The 24,917-nt window shown below is 36.6% G+C and overlaps 1 protein-coding gene across 1 annotated transcript in view; it reads left to right on the top strand.

Moving 5' to 3' along the window:
- LOC135196144 (sedoheptulokinase-like) overlaps window positions 1–24,917 on the top strand; it is a 210,242-nt gene that overhangs the window by 161,387 nt on the left and 23,938 nt on the right. Inside the window, exon 8 of the mRNA XM_064222694.1 lies at window positions 21,443–21,466. Coding sequence (XP_064078764.1) covers window positions 21,443–21,466 — 24 coding nt within the window. The remainder of the gene's footprint in view (window positions 1–21,442; window positions 21,467–24,917) is intronic.

Below are 24,917 nucleotides of genomic sequence, written 5' to 3'. Positions count from 1 at the left end.
GATTTTTTATGTTACAAATTGCGTTTTTTTGACAATTTCGGTTGAGTCAAAGTTGACCGAGTCGTAGTTTTTTTCGTACTATCGTACCTTTATATGAAAATATTTCAAAAAATGAGAAATGCTACAAAACCTTCCCAATATTTTTTTGTTATATTGTGCATGTTTTTGCGCACATTTCCATATATAAAACTCGAAAAAAAGCGTAATATGAAAAGGCACAAAATAGGAGAATGTGACCTACGCGTTTCGGATTTTATTTTTGGCCGAGAATCGGCGCGCGGACGGAATAAAAATATTTTTTTCAAAATATCACCATAAATCGAGATATTGTTCTAGAGACTTGCAATTTGTTTTAAAGTGAAGATAAATGATTGAATATTACTAGACTGTAAGATTTTTATGTTAGAAATGCGTTTTTCGACCATTTCGGTTGAGTCAAATTTGACCGATCGTAGTTTTTTCGTACTTATCGTACTTTTATATGCAAATATTTCAAAAATGAGAAATGCTACAACCTTCCAAAATTTTTTGTTATATTGTGCATGATTTTGCGCACATTTCCATATATAAAACTCTAAAAAAAAGCGTAATATGTACGCGTTTCGGAGATTTTCGGCCGAGAATCGGCGCGCGGAGGGAAAAAAATATTATTTTCAAAAATTCACCATAATCGAGATATTGTTCTAGAGACTTGCAATTTGTTGTAAATGAAGATAATTGATTGAATATTACTAGACTGTAAGATTTTTATGTTACAAATGCGTTTTTTGACAATTTCGGTTGAGTCAAAGTTGACCGATCGTAGTTTTTTTCGTACTTATCGTACGTTATATGAAAATATTTCAAAAATGAGAAATGCTACAAACCTTCCAATATTTTTTGTTATATTGTGCATGTTTTTGCGCACATTTCCATTTATAAAAAACTCTAAAAAAGCGTAAATATGAAAAGGCCAAATATTAGGAGAATGTGACCTACGCGTTTCGGAGATTTTCGGCCGAGAATTGGCGCGCAGAGGGAAAAAAAAAATATTATTTTCAAAATTCACCATAAATTGAGATATTGTTCTAGAGACTTGCAATTTGTTTTTAAAGTAAAGATAAATGATTGAATATTACTAGACTGTAAGATTTTTATGTTACAAATGCGTTTTTCGACCATTTCGGTTGAGTCAAAGTTGACCGATCGTAGTTTTTTTCGTACTAATCGTACTTTATATGCAAATATTTCAAAAATGAGAAATGCTACAACCTTCCAATATTTTTTGTTATATTGTGCATGTTTTTGCGCACATTTCCATTTATAAAACTCTAAAAAAAAGCGTAATATGAAAAGGCACAAATATTAGGAGAATGTGACCTACGCATTTCGGAGATTCGCTGCCGAGAATCGGCGTGCGGAGGGAATAAAATATTTTTTCAGATATTCACCATAAATCGAGATATTGTTCTAGAGACTTGCAATTTGTTTTAAAGTGAAGATAAAATGATTGAATATTACTAGACTGTAAGTAATTTGCTTACCCAAAAAAAAACCAATATTTATAATATATATATATATATATATATATATATATATATATATATATATATATATATAATATATATATGTATATATATATATATAAATATATATATATATATATATATATATATATATATTTTTTTTACGTAAAATATATATATTACATTCTTCGATTCTGGTACCAATACATAAATAAAAGAATGCAGGTGACACTTCTCTTTTCGCATACAATGAAATGTCTTATTATTATTTTATCATGCATAGATCACGGATATATAAAAAATTTAATAAATATAAAATAAATTGCAGAATACTCACTCGTAATCCTGACCTCTTCGTTCTATTCTTGTTTCTCCCATCCTTCCATTGAAGAGTCATGCATTTTTTTTCACTCGACATGACGACGTACAGGTGGAGGAGGGAGACGCGCGCCCTTACTGCTGATGGACCCGGCGGCCCTGTGCGCCCTCCGCTGTCGGTTTAGGGGGCGCGCTCCAATACATGACCTTAGTGTGGTATTTTCGGTCACACTCCCCTATCCTGCAAAGAGCAACTTTGCAGAGACGACAGAAGAACCGGGTGTCTCTCCTTCTGCCATTCATATGGCACCACCCCGGCACCGTTTCTGCCTTCGCCTTTGTAGGGCCTTCAGTATGTGATCCCCTGGCTGCACGCCGACAACACAGGGTCCACTACCCGATGAGAAGCGGTGATGGCAGGGCCGGCAGGAAGAGGGGCATCGTCAGCAGGGGCGTCGTCGCAGGGGCGGCGTCAGCAGGGGACGGCGTCAGCAGGGGCGTCGTCAGCAGGGGCGGCGTCAGCAGGGGCGGCGGCAGCAGGGGCGTCGTCAGCAGGGGCGGCGGCACAGGGGCTGGCAGCAGGGGCGGCGGCAAGTCGAGCGAAGTTGGCCCTCCTATCTGCCCTTTCCGCTAGGGGCAGATCTGCAGCTCGGGGCAGGGGGTCAGTTATGGAAGGCCACTCATCAGGATCGAAGTTGATGAGGGCATTCCCGGCTTCCTCTAGGAACTGTAAGTGGGTCAACCTCGGAAGATTGTCACCGCGTACCCACAGTACAGTATGTAGGCATTTTGGAGGGCCAACTGAAGGATGATATTTGAGGAGCTTCTGTGTCCACCTTCTGGTTCTCCTGGCGAAGGGATAATACTGGATGAGCTGATCAAAGAGATCAACTCCTCCCATGTGCCTGTTGTAGTGCCCAATGACGGTAGGCCACTCGATACGAAACTCCTCAAACACAACTCGGCCCTGTCGACGTGTCTTCTTCCGCTGTACGATCTCTTCTTGGATGGGTTCATTACTCGTCGTAATCATGGGGACGAGTCGGACACCCTTCCAACAGATGACGAAGACAGCGCCCTTCCGCCGCCACGCTGTCTCATCCCTCTTGCCAGGTGTTGTGGATGACTAGCGAACCTCTTGAGTACATTCGGGGACCCCACGCACCAAAAACCGAAGGGTACCACTGACGTGCACACTAGCTTCATACAGTTCCTGGGCCAGGGATACCGAGTTATAATAATTATCCATAAACAGGTGATATCCCTGGTTACGGAAACGTCCCACAAGATTGAATACAGTGTCACGCAGCGTGGAGAAGACCCCGGAATACACTGAAAAGTCCACAACGTATCCAGTGTTGGCCTCGGTAATAAGAAAGAATTTCACACCATATTTCTTTGGCTTCTTGGGGTTATACACTTTTATACTAAGACGTCCTTTGTAAGGCATCATCCCCTCATCCAAAGACAGGTTCTTTCCAGGAATCACGAGATTTCTACACCGATCACGGATATAATCCAACACTGGGCGCACTAAAATGATCACAGTTATTCCGGGGCATGGCCCTTCGGTTGAAGGCGTTGAAGTACCTGTCCAACGCCAGGAAATTATCACGGGACATAACGCCAGGCACATTAGGCATACATAAAAAATAATTCCTCCTCCAATATTGCCTGACGTCGGAAGCAGGTGTCATAACCAAAACAAATAAATGCAGCCCCAAAAAATGTGCCATGTCAATGAGGTTGCAACCCCGCCAGTAATACGACAAGGTCGTCCTCAGCTCATACCGAGCGTAGTCCACGTCTCGTGTACCAGGTATTCCAGCAATTCCCGCGTAAGGAAAAGCTGGATGAACCCCAAAACAGTCAGGGTACTGGTACGGTGAGCCCAGGGGTTGCCGTGAAGGGTGCATGTTAGGAGGGGTGGGTCCTCCGTCCACCCCTCGTCACTCTCCGACGACCGACCTTCACCTTGGCTGGCGCGACGAGCCGATTCCTACTACGTGCCCGTGCGTGCGGGCACGATATTGCACTCTACCCTCCCCGTTGGCCCATCACCCTCACTTAGGCCTTCACTTTCTGTATGTCCTCTGCGATAAAACTTGACCCCGTATCCCCATCCTCCCCTCCTCAGATTCCCCCCTCGTAAGCACTGAACCCACTGAATTCGAGCTCACTTTCGGGATGTGAGCCTCGTACGGACATTGGGGGCATATATTCATCCTCACTTTCATCGGGACTGATGTCCTCATCACTCGATGACCATCCGCCATCAAAATGAGGACTTGCGACATGTTCCCGATCAAGCTCCGATAGATATTCATCTATGTCCCTTGGTTGGAGGCCTCCCAAATGCCTACGAATGCCCCTAAGGACGCCCACATGCTTCCTAGGGGTAACCAAAGGCATACGCTGTGTTCCTGAAACACTTTCAGCCACACGTGGCCGCACAGAACGGCCTTGAGGCGCGGGGTCATGCTGGGTGCTTGGCCCCTCGCCAGCATCCAGGTCCAAAACTCGCCTTACACGATCCCTTCCGACGGGTAAAACGCGCCTTTCGCGGTTCACACGTCGTTGAGACATATCTATGAATGTCCTGTAGCAACACAAATGCTCAAAGTCTCGCACAAGTCCAGAAAAACACGCTTTTGACGAAAGATGCTCTCGGATGATGCGCTACTGATGCTGGCTGGAGTAAGTAGAAGGGATATCGTGCATGCGCACTTGGTCACGCTTCAAAACAAAACAAGGCCTTGATCCGTGAACTCCCAGCATACCCCCAAGGCGCGTGATTCAAAAGTTTTAGGCTGGTAGGCCTATAAGTATTTTTCCGCGAATTTAAATAAAACTTTTGTATGTCGACGTAAAATACGTCCAGTCGGCACCCGAGAGACAAAAAATGTTCGACGTAAAATACGTCCAGTCGGCGTAAGAGGGTTAATTCAGATTATCATTAAGCTGGATATTTCTCTGTGATTAGTTCTTGAATGTAACACAATTCAATTAGGCCAAATACTTTTGCATAAATGTTTTACCTACCAGGCTTGTGCTATGCATAAGTGGTCGGTTAATAATTGCCCTAAGTAGTCTTGATTTTACATAATTCCTTTAGGCCAAACTTTTGTTTTTAGATTTTGTTTACCAGCCGTAGGCTATTAGCAAGACACTGGTAAATAATTACCTCAAAATGATTCTCGAATGTTATTTCATTCTTTTATCCCAAAAACCTTTGCATTTATTATTTACTTATCGAGATTAGGCTATGTGTAAGTCGCCTGTTCATAATTATATCTTTAAAGTATGAAATTCTTGAATGTAGCATTGTTCCCTTAGCTTATACCTTGCTTTTGGGATTTTGTTTACCGGCCATAGGCTATTATAGTCGTAAGTTGTTGGTAAATATAGTTACCTTGAAGTAATTTATGAATGTTAAGACATTATTTTAGGCCAACATAATGTTTTGTTTATCGTGCCAACAATATGTATCACTTTCCTTTGGAGAGACTGAAAGTGTGGAGGTTGAAAAGCAGTAAGGAGAGAATGGTGTTATTGTTTGGCTACAGAGCCCTTGGTCGAATATATTCTAGTCGGTCGAGTATTAACTTCCTGGTTTTTGCTTCGGCAGTACTTTGGAATGCATCAGGGAAGGCTTGCATGGCCTTAGTGTAGGGAGATATTTTCCTGGTGTCACATTTGTAAACATTCCACATTTTAGCTAATAGCTTCCCGCTTGCTTGGCAGACTGGAGCACAGGCCAATCAAGTCAATTAGTGGGGTGCATAATCAGTTACTGATATCAATTATGTACTTTGAATTTATGATGATTCTACTAATGATTTCTTTTTTGAGTAATTGGCTATTTGTAAATACAGTGAATGTTGGAAGACTTCGCCTTTCCTGATATCTCTGCTTCCAGGGTAAAGAGAAGAGTTCCACACTCAGTGTTGTTGAGTGTTTTTTGACTTACTTTGAAGCAAAGCTAAGAGATGTAAGAACACCCTCTACCTCCATAGTTTTCAGTCGTTATTTGCTCTTCACACCCAATCTGCTATTAAACTACTGGAGGCATAAGTCGATCTTTGTTAGTTATAATTTTTTTATATGTAGGCTTAAAAAGTATCGAAATTTATCAATACCTCGATACCATTTTTAGTGACTGGCATTACATCGTGGAAGGAAGCACAGGATGCTCTATTATCTCTTCACCTTTTCCGTAAGGTGATGAGCTTGGAGAGCCAGGGGGTACAGCGTGCCTGGAGCACCCACCACTCTCAGTGGATGGGTCTGGACTGTACAGTGAACCTCCCACATTCGCGGACTCCAGATTTGCGGACTCGCGTATTGGCGAATTTCTGTCTGGAACATATACCCCATTATTCGAAGAAAATTCACTTATTCACGGTATTTTTCTATGAGAAATAGCCAGAAATTCGTTTTTTTTTTTTTTTTTATCAATTTCTTGTGGTAAAACTTTTAAACAAAAAAAAAAAAACTTAAAAAAAAAAAAAAAACGTATAAACATTTTTAGTGGGTTTTTCTTGAGTTTTACCTAACAAAATAGGCAGTTTTAAGCGCTTTTATAGGGGTTTCAACTATTCGCTGGTTCTAGCTGTTTGTTGGGGTTTGGGGGCTCTGGTCCACATCTCCCACAAAAATGGGGGAACACTGTATTTCAGTGTAGGTGTCAGTGTTTTCTGCTTGTTTTATTTTGGTGGAGGGGTGGGCAAAGTTTCCCCTAAGTAGGAGGCAACCCTTGGCTCTACCACCATGCCACTGCGAGTTAAGATGAGCACCAACTAGAGGCAGTACAGGCAGGCCCCGGGTTACGACGGAGGTTCCATTCTTGAGACGCGCTGTAAGCCGAAAATTGTCGTAAGCCTGAACATCGTCAAAAATCCTAAGAAAACCTTACTTTTAATGATCTGGGGGCATTAAAAACTATGTAAACTGCATTCTTATTGCATTTATCATTAAAAAACCTTCAAATATTGATTATTTTGTATTTTTGGTGTCATATTTCTTGTGCCAGATGAGCGTTCTAGGTGCCGTAACACTGGAACATGTATCGTAACCCTGGAAATAATTTCTGATGAATATAATTGAAAAGTGCATTAACCTCAGAACATTGTAAGCCGAACCCGTCATAAGCCGGGGACTGCCTGTATTCATCTGCATAGCTCTCTTAACTGATAGGAACGACAAACATTGTTTTTTCAGTGCTAGCAACTTTTCTATTTCAAATCCATTACATGACTTAATGCTTTGGAGTAGAATACAGTGGTAACTCGTTTGTCGAACGTTTCTTCTGTCAAACTTTCCGTTTATTGAACAGAATTTTTTAGAGAATTTTGTATCTTTTCGAACAAATGCTCTTACTTCGAACTGACTGATTATCTAGTTTATACTTGTATTCGATGGCCTACTGGGTCTTACAAGTTAAACTGTATTAAATATATTTTTTCATTTACAATATATAGTTAATGATAACAATATTTGGCAAAATAAAATAAAAAAGTATAAAGCATTTATATAAAATTTAGCTTTCAATATAACATTTAGCATAAAAGATGCATAAAATCGTACGTAACCGCTGTGCCGTCATGCCCAGCTGACCTGGGACTGAACGAGGGAACGTTGATATGTTGAGGAGAGAAGGAGAAGAGAGAGTTAAAATATTACTGTATGTATGTAAAAGCAATAACAATTCACATAAAAATGGAATTTCCCAGTAAATTTAAAGTAATAAAATATGAAAACCATCAAAAGCATTACAGAAAAAAAAAAAAAAAAAAAAAAGTTTTAATTGAGGCAGTATTCGGTGCGCAGAGTGAGACGGTCTAGTTGAACAATATTAACAAAGCAGTAAATGAAAGAACAAAGATTTTCACAATAAAATTTAGCACAAATGATTAACAGAATTATTCGTCATTGCGGTGATACACAGCTAAACTGAGGTAGAGTGCTGGAGCGTTTATATTTTTGAGGAATAATGAATGAATGCTTTTAAGTTATCGTGCGTCGTGGTATTGTTGAGGAGAGAAGAAGAGACCGTAAAATCTTTACTATAATATGTACGTAAACACAGTACCAATTCCCATAAAGATAAAATGTTATTTCACAATAAATTTAACATTATGATGAAATATGAAACCAATCAAATGCAATACAGAAAAGTCTTAATTGAGCCAGTGTTTGGTGCACCGAGTGAGACGGTCTAGTTGAACAATATTAACAAAACAGTAAATGAAAGAACAAAGCTTTTCACACTAAAATTTAGCACAAATGATTAATAAAATCATTCGTCATTGCGGTGATACACAGCTAACTTGAGGTAGAGAGAGGGAGCGTTTATATTTTTGAGGAATAACGAATGAATGATTTTAAGTTATCGTGCGTCGTTGTATTGTTGAGGAGAGAAGAAGAGACAGTAAAATCTTCACTATAATATGTATGTAAAAGCAGTACCAGTTCACATAAAAAATGACATTTCACAATATATTTAACATAATAATAAAACATGAAAGGAAATGCAGTACAGTAAACTGCTTTAGAGAACTTCTTCCATAATACCTTGCAATCTGCTCATCAATGGATAATTTTTTTAGAGAATATTCCAAACTGCTTGAACTTCTCATTCAAAGCACTGGCTAAAGGTCTTAATTTTAAATCCTTTGACTCCTTTGCATTTTTCTGCGTTTTCATTGTTAACGAAACCTTTTAAAACTTAGAAATCTGTTTCTTGGCATTGTTTTCCAAATGATCTGAGTTTCAAGGTCTTCATCTAAGCTCCAGTAGAGGCATTCACTGGTTAGTCGTGTATCCTGAAAAAAATAGGATTCCAAGGAAATTCTTCAAACAATTTATTGATAGACTGAAATCATTAAAATTTTTTCTTGTGTGGAGTTGGTAACAGATTCTCTGCAAATCTCATTTAGTATTTCGTCGATAACGAAAAGTTCAGATATTTCAATTGGGGTTTTTGGGTTTTGCCACGTAGTTATTTTTCATAGACTTCAATTTTTTCATTTGAACCCATTAGCTGTTGGAGACATGAATTTTGAGAAATCAGGGGTTACTTTTTTTCCAAGACAAATCAGAGCATTTTTCTTTTTTTTATGATTGACTAATTTTCATTCATCACTGCATCGATGAAGTTTCAAACAGTTCCTGGTACATCTTTCAGGATAATGTTTGGATCTCTGTTATCATCATCTAAAATTTCATCATCAAAGTCTTCCTCATCTGTAAGTTCATTTACTGGAGGAGGAATTTCAAACATATCTATGAAGTTTTCATCATTACACAAGTCATTTTCTTCAGCAAAATTCACTGCATCACAAACGGAATAGAATGATTTCACTGAGAGTTTGAAAGCCATTGAGGAGAAACTGAAAACGGAAATATAATATAGATGAAAATGGAAAAATATTTACATATTTCTCTCATTACATTTCTCCACTATACTCATAATAAGTTTCCTATGAAAAGAAGGAAATGTACACAGTTAACATTTTCTCTAGTAACCATGGTCCTATTTTAAGGACCAAACTTTCAAAGTATACTGTAGCTGAACAGATCTACATAAGATGATTTTTCCAACTTTATATGAAAGGAAGAACATACATTTACTATAGTATGTGTAAGTATGAATTACATATGATAAATACTTACCCAAAAAAGTTTTGACTGAAAAGCAAGAAAAACTGAGTACACCCTCTCACTTAAGGTTTCCACACAATTCTGAAAACAGACGCAACAGTATTGCCAACATCCAACTAATTATAGGTAAATTATTTAAAAGATACTTCAATCTTTATGACTAAACAAATGTATCTCAATAAAGTACAGCTGGTGATGAAATATCAATGATAATTCTTCTGGTCCTTAAAAAAGGGCCATGGGCGCTAATGGGTTAAGTGGAACTTTACTTGGAAATTTTGTTTGAATTTTATTTTAAATTATGGTAACTAGATATATTTTCCTGTTTTTACTCCTTTTAGGATTGGAACCATGACTTACTCCAAGAAGCAGGCTTGCCACCCAATTTCTTGCCAAAAGTAGTGGATTCTGGTGAAGAAGCAGGAAGGCTTCCAAGTGCTTGGTATGGCATTCCTGCAAATACTCCTGTCCTGGCTTCCCTAGGTAAGTGCCCTAAAATTTTATAGGTCTATTTTATACAATCACTAAATGAAATGCTGTCATTTGGAATTAGCTGTGAACACATATCTAAATTTATTTAGTTTCATGATTGGACTTTTCTTTGATAAATGTCATAACTAGTGTTTGGCTTTATTCTGTATTGGTTTGAGAAAAGCATAAGTTAAAATTCTTTAGTTTCATTTGCATTACTTCAAATATGTAGTCAGTTATATATGTTTAAAATTAAAGAAATTAATGCAAAAATAGGTTCAACTCCTTTTTTTTTTTTTTTTTTTTTTTTTTTTTTTTTTTTTACTGCTACAGTTTCATTATGAATTATATTTGTTTTATGGAATTATTATTTTATCTATCTTGATTCATATTTTTAAATGTCTTTTTGAAGTGGTTATCATAACAATTACTGTGCATTGCTATTCAGTCATTATTAGCCAATGTTTTACTATATAGTATGTTAACATTTATATTTTTTCAAATGGAAGTTTTGGTGGAGGACATAAATTTTTATGTCAAATTGTATTTTACAGCTACAGTTTCATTACAAATTACATATGTAATTTGTTTTATGAAATTATTATAATTTGCATTACTTCAAATATGTAGTTAGCTATACTGTATGTTTAAAACTAAAGAAATAATGTAGTATAATTAGGTTTAGCTAATATTTTTGTCCAATTGTTTTTTATTGTTACAGTTTTATTATGAATTATATTAATTGTTTTATGAAATTATTATTATTTTATAGCTCTTGAGTCATATTTTGAGATGGCTTTATTGAAGTGGTTATCATTACAATTACTGTACAGTAATTGCTTTTCCGTCCTCATTATTAGCTAATGTTCTGCTATACATTACCTTAAAATTTTGTTTTTTCAAAAGTGAGTGTTGCTAGAGGACACAAAATATAAAACAAATTACTTATAGAGCACACACCTAGTACTGCAACAATATGATGTCAAAAATCTTGAATTATTGCTTAAGATATATGCTCTAGAATCTCTTTGGGCTTTGCCATGTTTGAATGTAGTTTTAAATGGTTTTTCAGGATTCAGTACTGGTGTTGGTAGAGAAGATATTACATCACAAGTAGTTTTATAGTAAACAAACTGTGCTTTTAAATAATTTAATGCTAATACTATTGACTGAAAGGAGGTATGAAAGTTGTGAAGGTCATCCTGTTAAAGTGAATTGCAGTATCACTGGTGAATAATAATTTGTGCATTGCCTCAGTTATCGACATATGCGTAAGTAACCATAGGTCTTGTTTAGTTTATTATATATATTTAGATTTGCTTTTAAGTTGTCATTTGTTTGTGAAATTTCTTTCTTTATCTATATATATATTTACTTCATCTCCCATTTTGCTTTTTTGCCAATTCTCATTATCTTATCCTATACCCCATGTTTTGGCTTGGTAAACCCAGATCTCAAAGTGTTGCATGGAATAGAATGGCTAAGATTTATTCAGTTGATTTATAGATTTTTTTGAAAAGTGTACATTACATCACAGAAAAGTGGTCATTTATACAATTATCAGGCAGCTTCCCAGCGGAAAACTTTTGCTTTCAGATGTGGGCACAAATGGGAAGTGTTTCCATTTTATTTACTATTGCCTAGAAAATTACTTTCCACAATACTAGTATTCTTAACTTTGACTAGCCTGAGTGATTGTCTGTTCTCAGATTCAAGTACTGTATTGACATCCACTTACCTCTCTTGTAATGAGTGAAACAATGCTGAATAAGCCAATCTGTAAAAAAAAATGAGAGCTGAGCAGTAAGTGGCTGTAGTATTGCTCTCAGAAATTAGATACATACATAGTGTGAAGATATTTCTGTTTTCTTGAAATGCAATTTTGTTTATTTGTTACTGTTTTCTGTTATACATTAGCATTTATTATGAAGGAAACATTGAAGGTTTATACAAGCAAAAGACCATATATACTTACATATTAATCATTAATCAGCTTTGAAGTTGCATAAATAATGATGAAAGAGGCACTGTTCTATTTGTTCTGTCTACCATAGTTAGATATGAAGAAAATGGCCCACCAGAAATTTTGAGACTGCACCTCTTAATATTTAATCCTGCAGCTTCTTGTTTGCTATAATATCCGGTCATATAGGGTAGGAATGTAAACTAGAAACTATACAGATGTTTAAAGTGCTTATGAAGACAAGAAACAAGGCCAAAGAATTCAGTTGAATGTACTGTTTGAGTCGCATAATTTCTTTCATACAAAGCTAAATGATATACAATATGTCCAGATATAGGTCTGTGAAGTTAATAGGATCACCTGTCTTTGATCTATCAGATAAGAAGTGGAAGGTGATTTTATCATATGTTCCCTATGAATCCTCAGCTGTATGTTAATCAACAACCTTGTGTGTGGGGCACACAAGTAAGTGCCAGGATCATTTGCGCGATGATTGAAGGTTGGTCGGACGACATTTTTGGGTAAAGGGAGGGCCAAGCACTAGCACATACACTGCAATCTTTTACCCATTTCCCAGGACCAATAGGCCTCATGTAGCTGTAGTTTGAAAGATTTTTAAGGCACTGATTGGAGCAGAACATATATTTATATATCTGCAATTACACAACACTCTCCGGCTTACACACTGCGTATTACGTAGAGACACTATTGATACATTGCCTACTATTAAAGGTATAATCCTACACCACGTATGCCCCTCACACACATACGTATGTGATTTACCATAGTATACTCTAGGCTAACTCTTATTAGTGTGATTCAGTTTTTCTTGGTACTGAATTATCATAAGCCAATCTGCATTGAACCTAGAGAATTAGCTGAAATTAATAATTACTACCATACATGTTAAAAAGTATACATACTACTGTGTACGTAAGGCTAGGCTATATTCAAGATATGATTTTTCCAACAAACAGTGGGTTTTTGGAACCTAACCCCATCTTAAGTAGGCAAATACCTTTAAATATTTTAATAGGTTTATTACAGAAAATGCATTTAGTTTTGAAATTTATATGAAAAAACATTAGTGAATATTTCTCAGTGTAAGAGACCCTGAATAGGCAAATTTTCCGCAAATAATGGGTAGATATGTTCCATAAAGAAACGCACAAATACCTGAGTCCGTAATCTTGAGAATGTGGATATGAGGGATTCACTGTACCCTGTAACATGGCCTGCTATGTCTATTTGTATCAGTACAAGTCTGATGTGTCAGAAGTTTAGTTAGGAATAGGAATTGCACAGAGCAGGTGAATCACACTGAAACTACTTTGCTATGTCCCCCATGATGTTAAAGTATTGTACAGCCTAAATGAGTTGAAAATGAAAATGTTTTCCTCCTACACGTGTGAAAAGTGCTATAGGGAATCAGTATCTCTGAAGTAAATTGGCCTCCTTTTGTCAACCTCATTGCTCTTCCTTGGTACAACCTCATGACTCTTCCTTGGTAAAGCAAATGATGAGTATTCCTAAGGTCTCAAGGAGAGCTTACTTATTGCAATCTGTGACCTCATGATTTCAGTCCTCACTTAACAGCAAGAACTTAAAATTCCCAAACAAAATAATTTATTCTGTAGATACCTCATGGAGTAAGAATAGAACTGTTGAATGGTAACAGGTGTCATGAAGTCTAACAGCAAATGTTAGTGATAGAACCAAATATCAAGTACAGGCAGCCCTTGGTTAGCAGCGCAGGTTCCATTCCCAGCCGATGCTGCTAACCAAAAATCAGCGATAACAGCACTAAAAACCTGTTTAACAGCACCGCTAACCAGAGATTGGCACTGCTGTTAACTAAAAATTGGCGCTGCTAACCAGAGATCAGCACCGAAAATCCAGTTAACAGCGTCGCTAGACAAGCGTTGTAAAACCGGATAGCCATTAACGATACCGCTGTTAACCAATGGCTGACTGTATCTTGAAGCTTCATCCTCTGCAGAGCAGTCTGGAGAAGCAGTCCTGGTCAGCACAGCATCTGTCAATGAAACTGGAAGAATGGTCCCCAGAAGAAAAATCAATACATCAGGGACGGCAGAGAAAATCCTGTTAATCAACAGCTCTGAGTATGAAGAAAACTAAGTCTCTATCCTATATGACTAAACAAGTACACCATCACCATGGTTACATCCACTGGACAAGTGATAGCATAAGGAAACAAACAATTAAGTTAGGCTGAAGACAAGGAGAGAGTCAGCTACATGAATGGAATAGTCACTAACCAAAGGGGGTAGGTTTGTACATAAGTAATGCTTGAAAGGGATGGATGTGTTACATACAAGCAAAATACCTACCTGGTAAATAAGGAGTGAAACACAGATAAAGCAGTGGGAAGAGCAGATCAGGCAGGCCAAACCATGAGTAATGGAGGAAAGAGTTTGGCATGGCAGCACCCTGCTATAGTAGAAGGGAAATTGATCAATAAGCAAAAAAAGGGAAAAGAAGGGCATGGCTACATCTGGACAGTAAGGGGTATCAGAGTGGGTGTGTTGATTTGCAAACTTCTAAAGAACAAGTGGACATGGTTGAAATCAGGTAGGACCCTACACAAAGCAAATGTGGCTGGGACCAGACCTGTTATTAGGTAAGGTGCTTGAATCTGTTAAACCCACGACCATGGTCAAAAACATGTCTGCAGCTTTTGAGACATTTGTCTTTACTGATGGTTGAGACTACCAGCTTAGGACTTTGGGTAGGATGCATTCCTGTAACCATGGTAAAGGCTATCTCTACAGTCGGTTGTTATTCCATTAGCGAGGTGTCAGTGAATGAAGATTAGTAGAGAGTGAAGACCATGGAAGACACGATTCAAAGAACTGTTATCTTTACGAGACTCGCAAAGAAGACAACAATACTGCTGCCCTGGTGATTAAAGTCCCCTAGCAACAAAGGCAGACCTTTCAATAGCAGGACCTGTTAACCAAGTTGCTGGAATATCCTCTGAGCATGTAATGTACTGGGCTGGGTCTGTGGACTGGTCATGGTTACACATAGGAGTCTTGATCACTAGCAGCACACAGCAAACCTTCAAGAAGTGATAGACACCTTTGACCCATAGCTGACCTTCAAGAGTAAACAATAACTTTTGAAGAAAGGTGTAAAAATATAACAGCCCTTACTGGAAGCCTTGATGGTACTCTTGTGCTGATTAATCAGTATTTAACAAATATCACAGCAGCCAAACATATTTACAGTAATAAAAATGACACTAAAGATAGTTTCAAACTTTTTAATAATAAATCCGTTTACAGTGAAAATTATCAGAGTGTAAAATCTCATTGCACTTGAATAATCTTACTTTTAAAGTTGATATAACCATGTATAGTAACAGATGATTTAAAGTAGTTACTTCAAAATTAAAAAAAAAAAAAACAGCATAAAAAGCAAATCCAGTTGCTGTACTGTACACTACTATTTCCTGAATCACAGATAAACTGAAAAAGATAGAATTTAAGTAAACAGAAATTGTAAGAATTTAAGTAAACAGAAATTGCAAAATTAAAAAAAAAAAATAAAGAAGCAGAATGTTCAGTACTTACACTTAACTGTGAATGTGAATATGTAGATACATATGACCAGAGTTATCAAATTGCCTCTAAACTATGAGAAGTAAAGGACAAATAAAATCCAGTGTGTACTTGTTGCTATGATACAGGAAACAAAGATGGAAAAAAATTATCACATGCAAATACTTTAAGCACAAAATAGTTAATGCCACAAAATAGTTAAAAGAAAGAGTGTGAACATAAAAATGATAAGCCACAGTAAAGCAACTTGTGTGAATATCTACATTTTCACATCATGAAAAATGGACAGTTATTCACTGATAGTTACATACTACAGTGCCAGTTACCAAGACATGACGTAGGCATCTGAAATAAATAATAAATGTAAAATTTGCATTTTCACTGAATTGAGAAAGAGCTGAAATGTATTATTTTGAATAGAAAATAAATCGGTAACAAGTGCTGTAAGTCATCCAGAAAAAAACAACTGGATGGCACAGCTGTTACAAGCACTATAGGACCATGAAAAGTGCTGTTAGCAAATAAGTTTATTAGTATCCAGAGGTGGTGTGTGCATGTGTGTGTGTGTGTGTGTGGTATGATACTGTGCCTGTCTGACAGGCAAAAGATTAGTGGATCTTGGGGGAACAAAGACTGCAAAATGGTCGTAGTACATATATGGTTTATGGAGTTTTGATGAAACAAATTATGCTGTGTGGAGTATATGAATTAAAATAATTAGCTAAAGACTGGAGTTAAAAGTGAAGCTGCATATATTTTAGGATATGTAGGGTAATTACAAAACAGGTATGTCAGACTGTATGCTATTTTTCCTAAGGTGTAAGAGCATGTAGGGGTTTGTAGGAATAAGCTTTTAGTCTTTCAAAAGTTTAGAAGACTAGAAGATACAGAATGTCTATTTAAACTTGGCATAGATAAAGGAATAAAGAAACTTGAAAAAAGAAATAATGCTTCATTGTGTACACCAGTCAGTTACCAAGAACAGTTTATATAATCATAGCTGATGATATTGCTAAATTATTGGTGTAATTATGGCTAGCACTGACATCTTATACACAAAAATTATCCAAAAGGAGACATTTTTAGAAGAATACTTTACCCTAAAAGTAAGTAACCATTGAAGAATAAACTTCATCATTTGGTGGAAATAAAGTCACTTGAGACTACTGAGAAAATTGGCCGCCTGTGAATCAGATGGCAGTTGGCTACTTTTTCTGTGACCTTGGCATTTTCGTAACGTCATCATGAGTGAAATAGTTATGAATGTAATGTTCTTCTGAAAACTGACTGATGGAAATCTTTGCAACTTCGGCTTTAAACTACGCACCAGTTTTATTCTAGAGCACTGTATTTATCAGACCTTCTCTTTTATCAGTTTTTACTGTACATTAATCGTTAGCTTGGATCATGTGTAAATCCCCTTTCTCTTATGATTGCTGTGATTCTTCAAGCTAGGAGAGTTTTGTCTGTATGTATCATGCATTTTGTTTTTGGCCACTCACATGTCTTGTGTATTTTCTCTATATATTTGGTGTACTTTTTGCCATTTCTTCCAAATTATGCTGATAAATTTTTTGTCATGAATATGTTATTTAGATCATGTATTTAATAAGACCATAATGATATACATAGTTGAAAAAGAAACCCACAAATTCAATTTGTAACTTGTTTACTTCTAAGTATTTACATTTAGTTTTACTCCACACTCGAGTACTTTCAGGCCCTTCTGTGGCCCATTCTCAAGAGATGTTTGGGATGTTAGCCTGGGTCAAGGCCCAGCAGTCTTCTGGAACTTCTTCTCGTTGTGCTGTCATTTATGCGATGGCTGTTCTGGTTTTCTTGAGAGTTGCCAATCCCCTCTTGTCGCTCTGATATCCTGAGCTGATGGTCAATGGGATTCACCCTTGTGGTAAGGGTGTGGTCACCGAAAGTCTGTTGGGCAGGAAACCTAATCTCCAGGTCAGCAGGGTCAATCTTAGCTTCTTTTAATATCAAAGCTCGGCTTATGGGATCTTCTGAGGTAAAACCTTTGTTTCCTTCAATTACTTTAATCTCTCTGATAAGTGCACCTTCTACTACCCTCCTGTGACTAATTTTGTTGCTTTTGTATATAAGCCTACTGTTTTTTGAAATCCATCCTATGGTCATTTTCCAACAATGTCTAGCTATAGCACTCCCCTGAAAGAGTTAAGCTGTACTGCCCTTCTATGTTCTTGGACTCTAGTCCTTATTCCCCTACCTGATTCCCCCACATATCTGTCTCCACAATTATTGCAACATGGATGAACTAGATAATGCCATCAACTCATGTCATCCCTCCGCACCAGGATATGATAAAATATAATTTGAAATGATAGAAAAATTAGCTCCTATAGCTAAATCATATTTATTAAAATTTTATAATAGTATCTGGCTAAAATGTGTCTTTCCTGATAAATGGAAACATGCCATAATAATTCCAATATATAAACTAGGAAAAGATTCAAGTAATCCATCCAATTATAGACCGATATCCCTAACAAGCTGCCTATGCTAAATCTTAGAAAAGATGGTTAATGCAAGATTAACATACGTAATAACCAAAGAATCCGTTTTAACACCAACACAATCAGGTTCAATAGCTGGCAGATCAACCCTAGACCCCTTAACACATTTAGAGGATCATATCAAAAAAGGCTTTGAACAAAAAAATTAACTGTAGCTATATTTTTTTTTATAGAGAAAAAGCATATGACACAACATGGAAACATAACATTATGTAAAAACTCCACTCCAAGGGATTAAGAGGCCACTTACCAATATATATTAAGAACTTTTTAACAAAACAGAACTTTTCAAGTAAGAGTTTGAAAATTCCTACTCAGTAAACTTAATAAAAATTGAAGAAGGAATCCCTCAAGGTAGTGTCTTGAGCTGTACATTGTTTGCTTTAGGAATTAATGACATCATTATAAATTTACCAAGTGGTGTAAAAAACAGTTTATATGTTGATTACTTTGCTATTTACTGTATGAGTAGCAATATGAGACATGCTCAGAGAGTTCTCAATACTGCCAATTCAAATATATGTAGTTGGACAAATTCAGTTGGATTTAAATTTTCAGCTGATAAAACAAAATCATCAATTACAAAGACAAAAGATGGCTGAAGAACCAAACAATCAAACTTCACCTTTATAGCACTGAAATACAATTTTGTACAAAAATCAAATATATAGGAGTGATATTTGATCAACATTTAGATTGGAAAGAGCACATCAAATACATTGAAGCCAAGGGCATCAAAGACCTTGCCGTATTGAAAAAGTTATCACACACGAATTAGGGAGCAAAGCGAGATATTTTATTAACAATATATAAGGCAACAGTCTTATCCATAATAGATTACTGCTGTCCAATATATTCATCCGCCTCAGAATCTGCATTAAAACCTCTCGATGCATTGCACCATGAAGGCATGCGATTGTGCACAGGAGCATTCCTATGGTCCCCAACAAGCTCGCTTCTGGTAGAGGCAGGTGTGTTGCCCTTGAAACTTCGCCTAAATTTAGTAACAATACAAAGAGGTCTTTCACAACAAGCAGGATCATTTCCTTCAGCTGACTGCTTTCAAAATTGTAAACCAGTAACAGAAGTTCATAGTACTAGCTCTTTCCCAAAGAGAGCTAAATACCTAATGAACTTACATAACATAAATACAATTTTTCACCCACCAATAGAATTGTCACCACCATGGATGTTAAAACTAATAAAAACATGTACATCCCTATCATACCTACTTAAAAAACCAATGAATAGCACAGAAATGTACCGCCAACATGCTGTGGAGCACATTAGAAGAAAAGGAGACAAATTCATGGTATATACAGACGGCTCCAAAAATAATATATGAGTAGGAGCATCTGCATATTCGAAAAATATATTGATCAAAAGAAGCCTACCTTTAATATCATCAATATTTACTGCCGAACTCACGGCCATACAAATGGCTCTAGATATTATATCAGAGAAAAAAGCAAGTGCCTCTATTATTTTCAGTGACACACATAGTGCTATAGATGCTATAAGTCAGTATAAAACCAGTAAACCAAATAGTACAAGAAGTAAAAATAAAAATTCATCAACTCTTCCAATCAGGATTATCAACAGAAGTATGTTGGATTCCAGCACACGTGGGAATAAAAGGAAATGAAATGCAGACTCTGCTGCCAAATTAGCCTGCACTATCCCTCCAATAGTTACATATGCTCCAGTGTCAGACTGGATAACATCTGTCAAACCATTAATATATCAAGATTGGAAAAGAGAATGGTCCTTGGTGCCAACCACAAATAAGCTTAAAAGTATAAAAACTGAAGTGTATGTATGGAGGACATCTTCACAAAATGAAAGATCAAAAGAGGTAATCCTAACAAGGCTCCGTATAGGACACACAAGATTCTTGCTTGGTCACTTGATGACAACACACATGCTGACCCAATGAAGTGTAATAGATGTCAAGCACCCATGACAGTGCATCATTTACATGTTGAATGCCCAAATTGGACCCAACAAAGATCAATCTATCTACAGAATTCAGAAATGAATTATTCTTGCTGAAAGCAAAGATTTTTCAATTAACAACATCATAAATTGTTAAAATAAGACAAGTTTCTTAAATAAAGCCTAATTTTTTTATTAATTTATTTATTTTTATTTTTTATTTTTTCTCAGGATTAATCCTTGAGAACTAGCCCGAGAAGAGTCTACTTAAGACTCAGAGGTCTGGAAAACTAAACCCAATAATTAATAGAATGTTAACTGTTTATTTATCAACTGAAATTAGTACTATCTGTAATAAAATCTTCCTTTTAAATTGAAGACTATTGAACATATTTACAGCCATGTGTTAAGCAAGTTTGCAATTGTTTGCCCCCTTCTCGGTTCCATCACTGGTAATCTCTGGGATTTATTTGACCCCAAGGCAAGATATCAAGGCACTTTTGCCCATCTACTCACAGGGCTTATGCTTTTGAGGCAAATAATGAGGAAGTGACAGTGACCATATTTTCTAAGGGAGGAGTACTCCACTGCTGAACTGCAACCTCAGGATTCTTTGTCCAGTCCAGGGACACTTGACTTACCTCTTGTTACTGTTGTGAAAAACATCTTGGTTTGTGTTTTCCTTAGGATGGAAGGCACAGGCTCTTAGAAGAGATGTGATTGTCAAATAGCTACTCCCAATATTTTGGACTTACATGACCACTGGCTCCACAAGTTCTGCTCAAGGGTGCTCAAATGGTATTACTAGGCGAACTTCAGCCTTCCTTATATCTTCATCAATTTTGCTTGTGCTATTTCTCTCATCCTCTGATCTTAAGAACCTTGTATCTTCTTGATCTATACTTATGCCCAGAAGAATTTGTCAGTGATCTGAGTGAAAACTTATTTGTTCAGTGCAACTAGGATAGCTATGATGAGCCTAGGTTTTTCAACTTCCAGGAAGAGTCACCCAGCTCTCTCCTGCTCAAGAAATAGGCCAAGGCAATCCAGAACACCCATTACTTTCTTGAGAAGTTGGCAGTGCACTTTTTCCAGGTGTGCTTCTTCCAACCAGATATTTGTTCTGAGAATGAGAATGTAAGTGAAGTGGTCATCCTTCCACACTCATAAAACTTCCACCTCTGGAGCCTAGTATCCACAGATTTTGAAAGTCATAGCAAGAGATAGAGGTAGAGTCATGTGTAGTCCAAGCCTTACTTGATAGCCAATATATACATATTATGTAATGTGTTGGGGTAATTCAGCAAAGACTAAAGCCTTAAAAAACGAGGGGGAAACAGGGGTGTGAGGAGTTAACATGAACTGATTGGATACTAAAATCATCTTTTTTAGGTGCCGAGAGTTATGGGAGAATGGCACCTAATCATTGACTCCAACCAGTTGGAAAAGTTACAGCAGCAGACTCCCTTCAAAATGGAGCCAGTGAATTCAGTGAGACAATTCATTAGGAATGAAGGTTTCCTTACATCCCTAGACTACAGGGTGCTTACTTCCATGTCATAATACACTGAACAATGGGAGTACTTTTGTATTATTTAGAGGGATACAACCTTGCAATTTCATGCTTTTATGTTGAAGGTCTTTACTTGAAATTTGGCCTCATTAGGAGCCTTAGTGCACTGCTCCATCATAAGGATACAGAGATACCTAGACAACTGGATAATCTTAGTCAGGTCAGCAGCATGACTCAAAGAAGATTTAACATGTCTGTGTGACATGCCTGCAACTGAGCCTGATGATCACTTTGAGGAAGTCAGACTTTGTTCCTACTGAAAGAAATTGATGTGTTCATCCTCCAAAAGACAGGGTCTCAGATTGCTTACAGTGATTTGAGAGTTTCAGCAGGAAACTAATCTTTTACCTAAACTCTGGCAGTATCTGTTAGGTCACTTGTCCACCTTGTAGCTGGTTTCCCACACCCACTTCAGGATGGGATTGCTGCAGTTGTCTCATTTTGGGTATTGATTGGTTGTGTTTCTCATAGATGTGTGTCCTGTTATCCTTCAGAAGAAGTCCTCTCAGATATCCAGTTGTGGCAGGATCCAACTCATCTCATCATAAGCATTCTTGTTTCTATGAATTCCAGAAATCTTCCTCTTTTCATATGCTTCAGCTGAAGGAAGGTGAGTTCATCTCATCTAACAGACAACTGACACATGGTCATAGGCAGACAGGAAGCAGATATTAATTACTAGAACTATAGCCAGTGATCCTGGCCTTAAGTCATTTGCCAAGTTTGTAGAAAGTAAGGTCATTGGTGCAATCCTCTTGCTGAGGAGGATACTCAATGTTATTACTTCTAGCTGGCAATTCCTTGGCATTGACTGTCTGTTTACTCAAACAGCAGTTGTCTTTTCTAAATTTTTCATGTCCTGTGAAACATTTAACTCATTGTAAATCTCATTTTCATCTGCTTCACTTATAATTTTCTTTTATGCCTAATTCCTTTCATTTTATGTTTTCATTGCAGGTGACCTTCAGTGTTCTGTTCTTCCCTTACTCTCAAAGAACAGTGAAGCTATTATCAATATTTCTACATCAGCTCAACTTTGCTTCAGGATGCCGCAGGTAAATTGTGTATTCTGTATTTAATTATGTTTTTATACACAGTAAAGTGGTGTATGAATATGTAAATCCTAATTTTGTAATAGCACTTGTAGCACTGATACAGTGGAACCCTGGTTTTCGCACATAATTCGTTCCAGAGCCTCCCACGAAGTCCAAAATGCACAAAAACCGAAACAGTAATTCCCATAAGGAATAATGTTAATACAGTTAATGGGTTCCAGACACCCAAAAATGACATTTTTTTTTTTTTTTTTTTTTTTTTTTTTTTTTTTTTTTTTTTGTTTTTTTTTTTTTTTTTTTTTTTTTTTTTTTTTTTTTTTTTTATCAATTTGTATTTTCATAGCTAACAAACCTTTGGTGTAAACAATAGGGTAATCTTCTAGCACCAAGCTGGAAACTGGTTAAAAAAATAAAAGATCATAAAACAAGGAATCTGTGGCATTTGGCAACTCATGCTTATAAAAAATATATTTTATAGGGAAAAACAGTTTTACATACAAAAAACAACGAGAAATACATGTAAATATAAATGAATAGTGAAACTAATAATGAATACTTAACATCACTCTTACCTTAAACCTTTAAGAAGAAGGAGGAGGAGGAGGAGGAGGACTACAATGAGATTCAGCCTTTGTCCCAGTGTTTTTCTGGACTAACTTTTTTTTGTGCATTTGACAAAGATATTACTTAGCCATAGTATGCTTTACGTGCCTACCTAATTTTTGGCAGCATTCTTTATTACTTTTATTAGAAAAAAGTATATTCATAAGAGTAAAATAAAGCAGCCGAAGCCACTGGCGGAACACTCTAATGTAAGGGTTCAAAGTTATACATGACGTAAATATATGACGTCCTGACTCCTCCCACAAGGTGATGACGAAAAACAGCTGTCTCTGAAATTCTGAATGAATATTTGTACCTTGTCAAGGCTTCAAAAATGGCTGCTAAGATAAGTCATTGTCCCCATGGTTGCAGGGTAGCTTTTGTGATTCGACTTGCACAGTTGTTTAAAAGTGAGGAGGCCCGTGGCAAACCCTATGTAACCTTGAAGTAAATTAATAATAGGGCCCTTTTTTGGTTAAGGAGTACACCCAAACATCCAAGGCTACCAATTTTTTGTCATTTGTTGACTTCCATAAGGTGCAGAAAGATCATTATTTATACTCTATAAAGATATGCGTAGTTGTTGATTTCTTAGTAGAATATAACTTGCGGAACAACATTAAAACTTGCTTTGCAAAAAAAGGAAAAAGAAAAATGTTATGGGTTATAAATACATCACTGAATGACCTCTATAGATCCCAGTACTTAGCTTGAAGTCAATTCTATAATCCAATCTAATCTTATGTAATTGTCTATTTATTACAGTGATCATCACTGTCATATTAGGGAAATATCAAAGGAGTTAAGATGAATGCAAAGTTTTCTTCATTTTGTTAACCCTTAAATGCCGATTGGACGTATTAAACATCGACGAAAATTGTCTGTTGGGTGCCAAATTGACATATGAAATGTCGACGCAAAAAAGTTTTTTTTTAAATTCGCGGAAAACTTTTGTATCACGCACCTTGAGGGATGCTGGGAGTTCACGGATCAAGCTGTTGTTTTGTTTACAATTGTTACCCAGGCGTGCAAGCGTGAATTTATTTCTTCTCGCACTAAAAAGCATCAGCAACACATCTCGGAAATTATTTCGTCACTTTGACATAATTTTTCCACCATTTTATATTAGTCGTTACATAGAGTTTTATATATGAAAATGTGCGCAATTTTATGTAGAATACAACTAAAAACAACCTATGGTTGTAGCTTTTATCAGTTTTGAAATATTTTCATATAAATAACGATAAGTGCCAAAATTTCAACCTTCGGTCAACTTTGACTACCAAAATGGTTGAAAAACGCAATTGTAAGCTAAAACTCTTACATTCTAGTAATACTTAATCATTTACCTTCAATTTGCAACAAATTGGAAGTCTCTAACACAATATTTCGATTTATGGTGAATTTTTGAAAAAAAAAACTTTTTCCTTACGTCCGCGCGGTAACTCTTCCGAAAAAATCATAAATTTTTTTCTTTTTTTTTTTTTTTTTTTTTTTTTTTTTTTCGTCCGAAAGTCGTAATGTTTGCACCGTTTTATACTAGCCGTTACATAAAGTTTTATATATGAAAATGTGCACAGTTTCATGTAAAATACAACAAAAAAAACAGCCCATGGTTGTAGCTTTTATTAGTTTTTAAATATTTTCATATAAATAACGATAAGTGCAAAAATTTCAACCTTCGGTTAACTCTGACTCGACT

The sequence above is a fragment of the Macrobrachium nipponense genome, chromosome 17 (assembly GCF_015104395.2).
Source record: "Macrobrachium nipponense isolate FS-2020 chromosome 17, ASM1510439v2, whole genome shotgun sequence".
In the NCBI taxonomy this organism is placed as follows: Eukaryota; Metazoa; Arthropoda; class Malacostraca; order Decapoda; family Palaemonidae; genus Macrobrachium; species Macrobrachium nipponense.
Note: the sequence above shows the minus strand (reverse complement) of the source record. Positions and strands in the feature narration are given on the sequence as shown.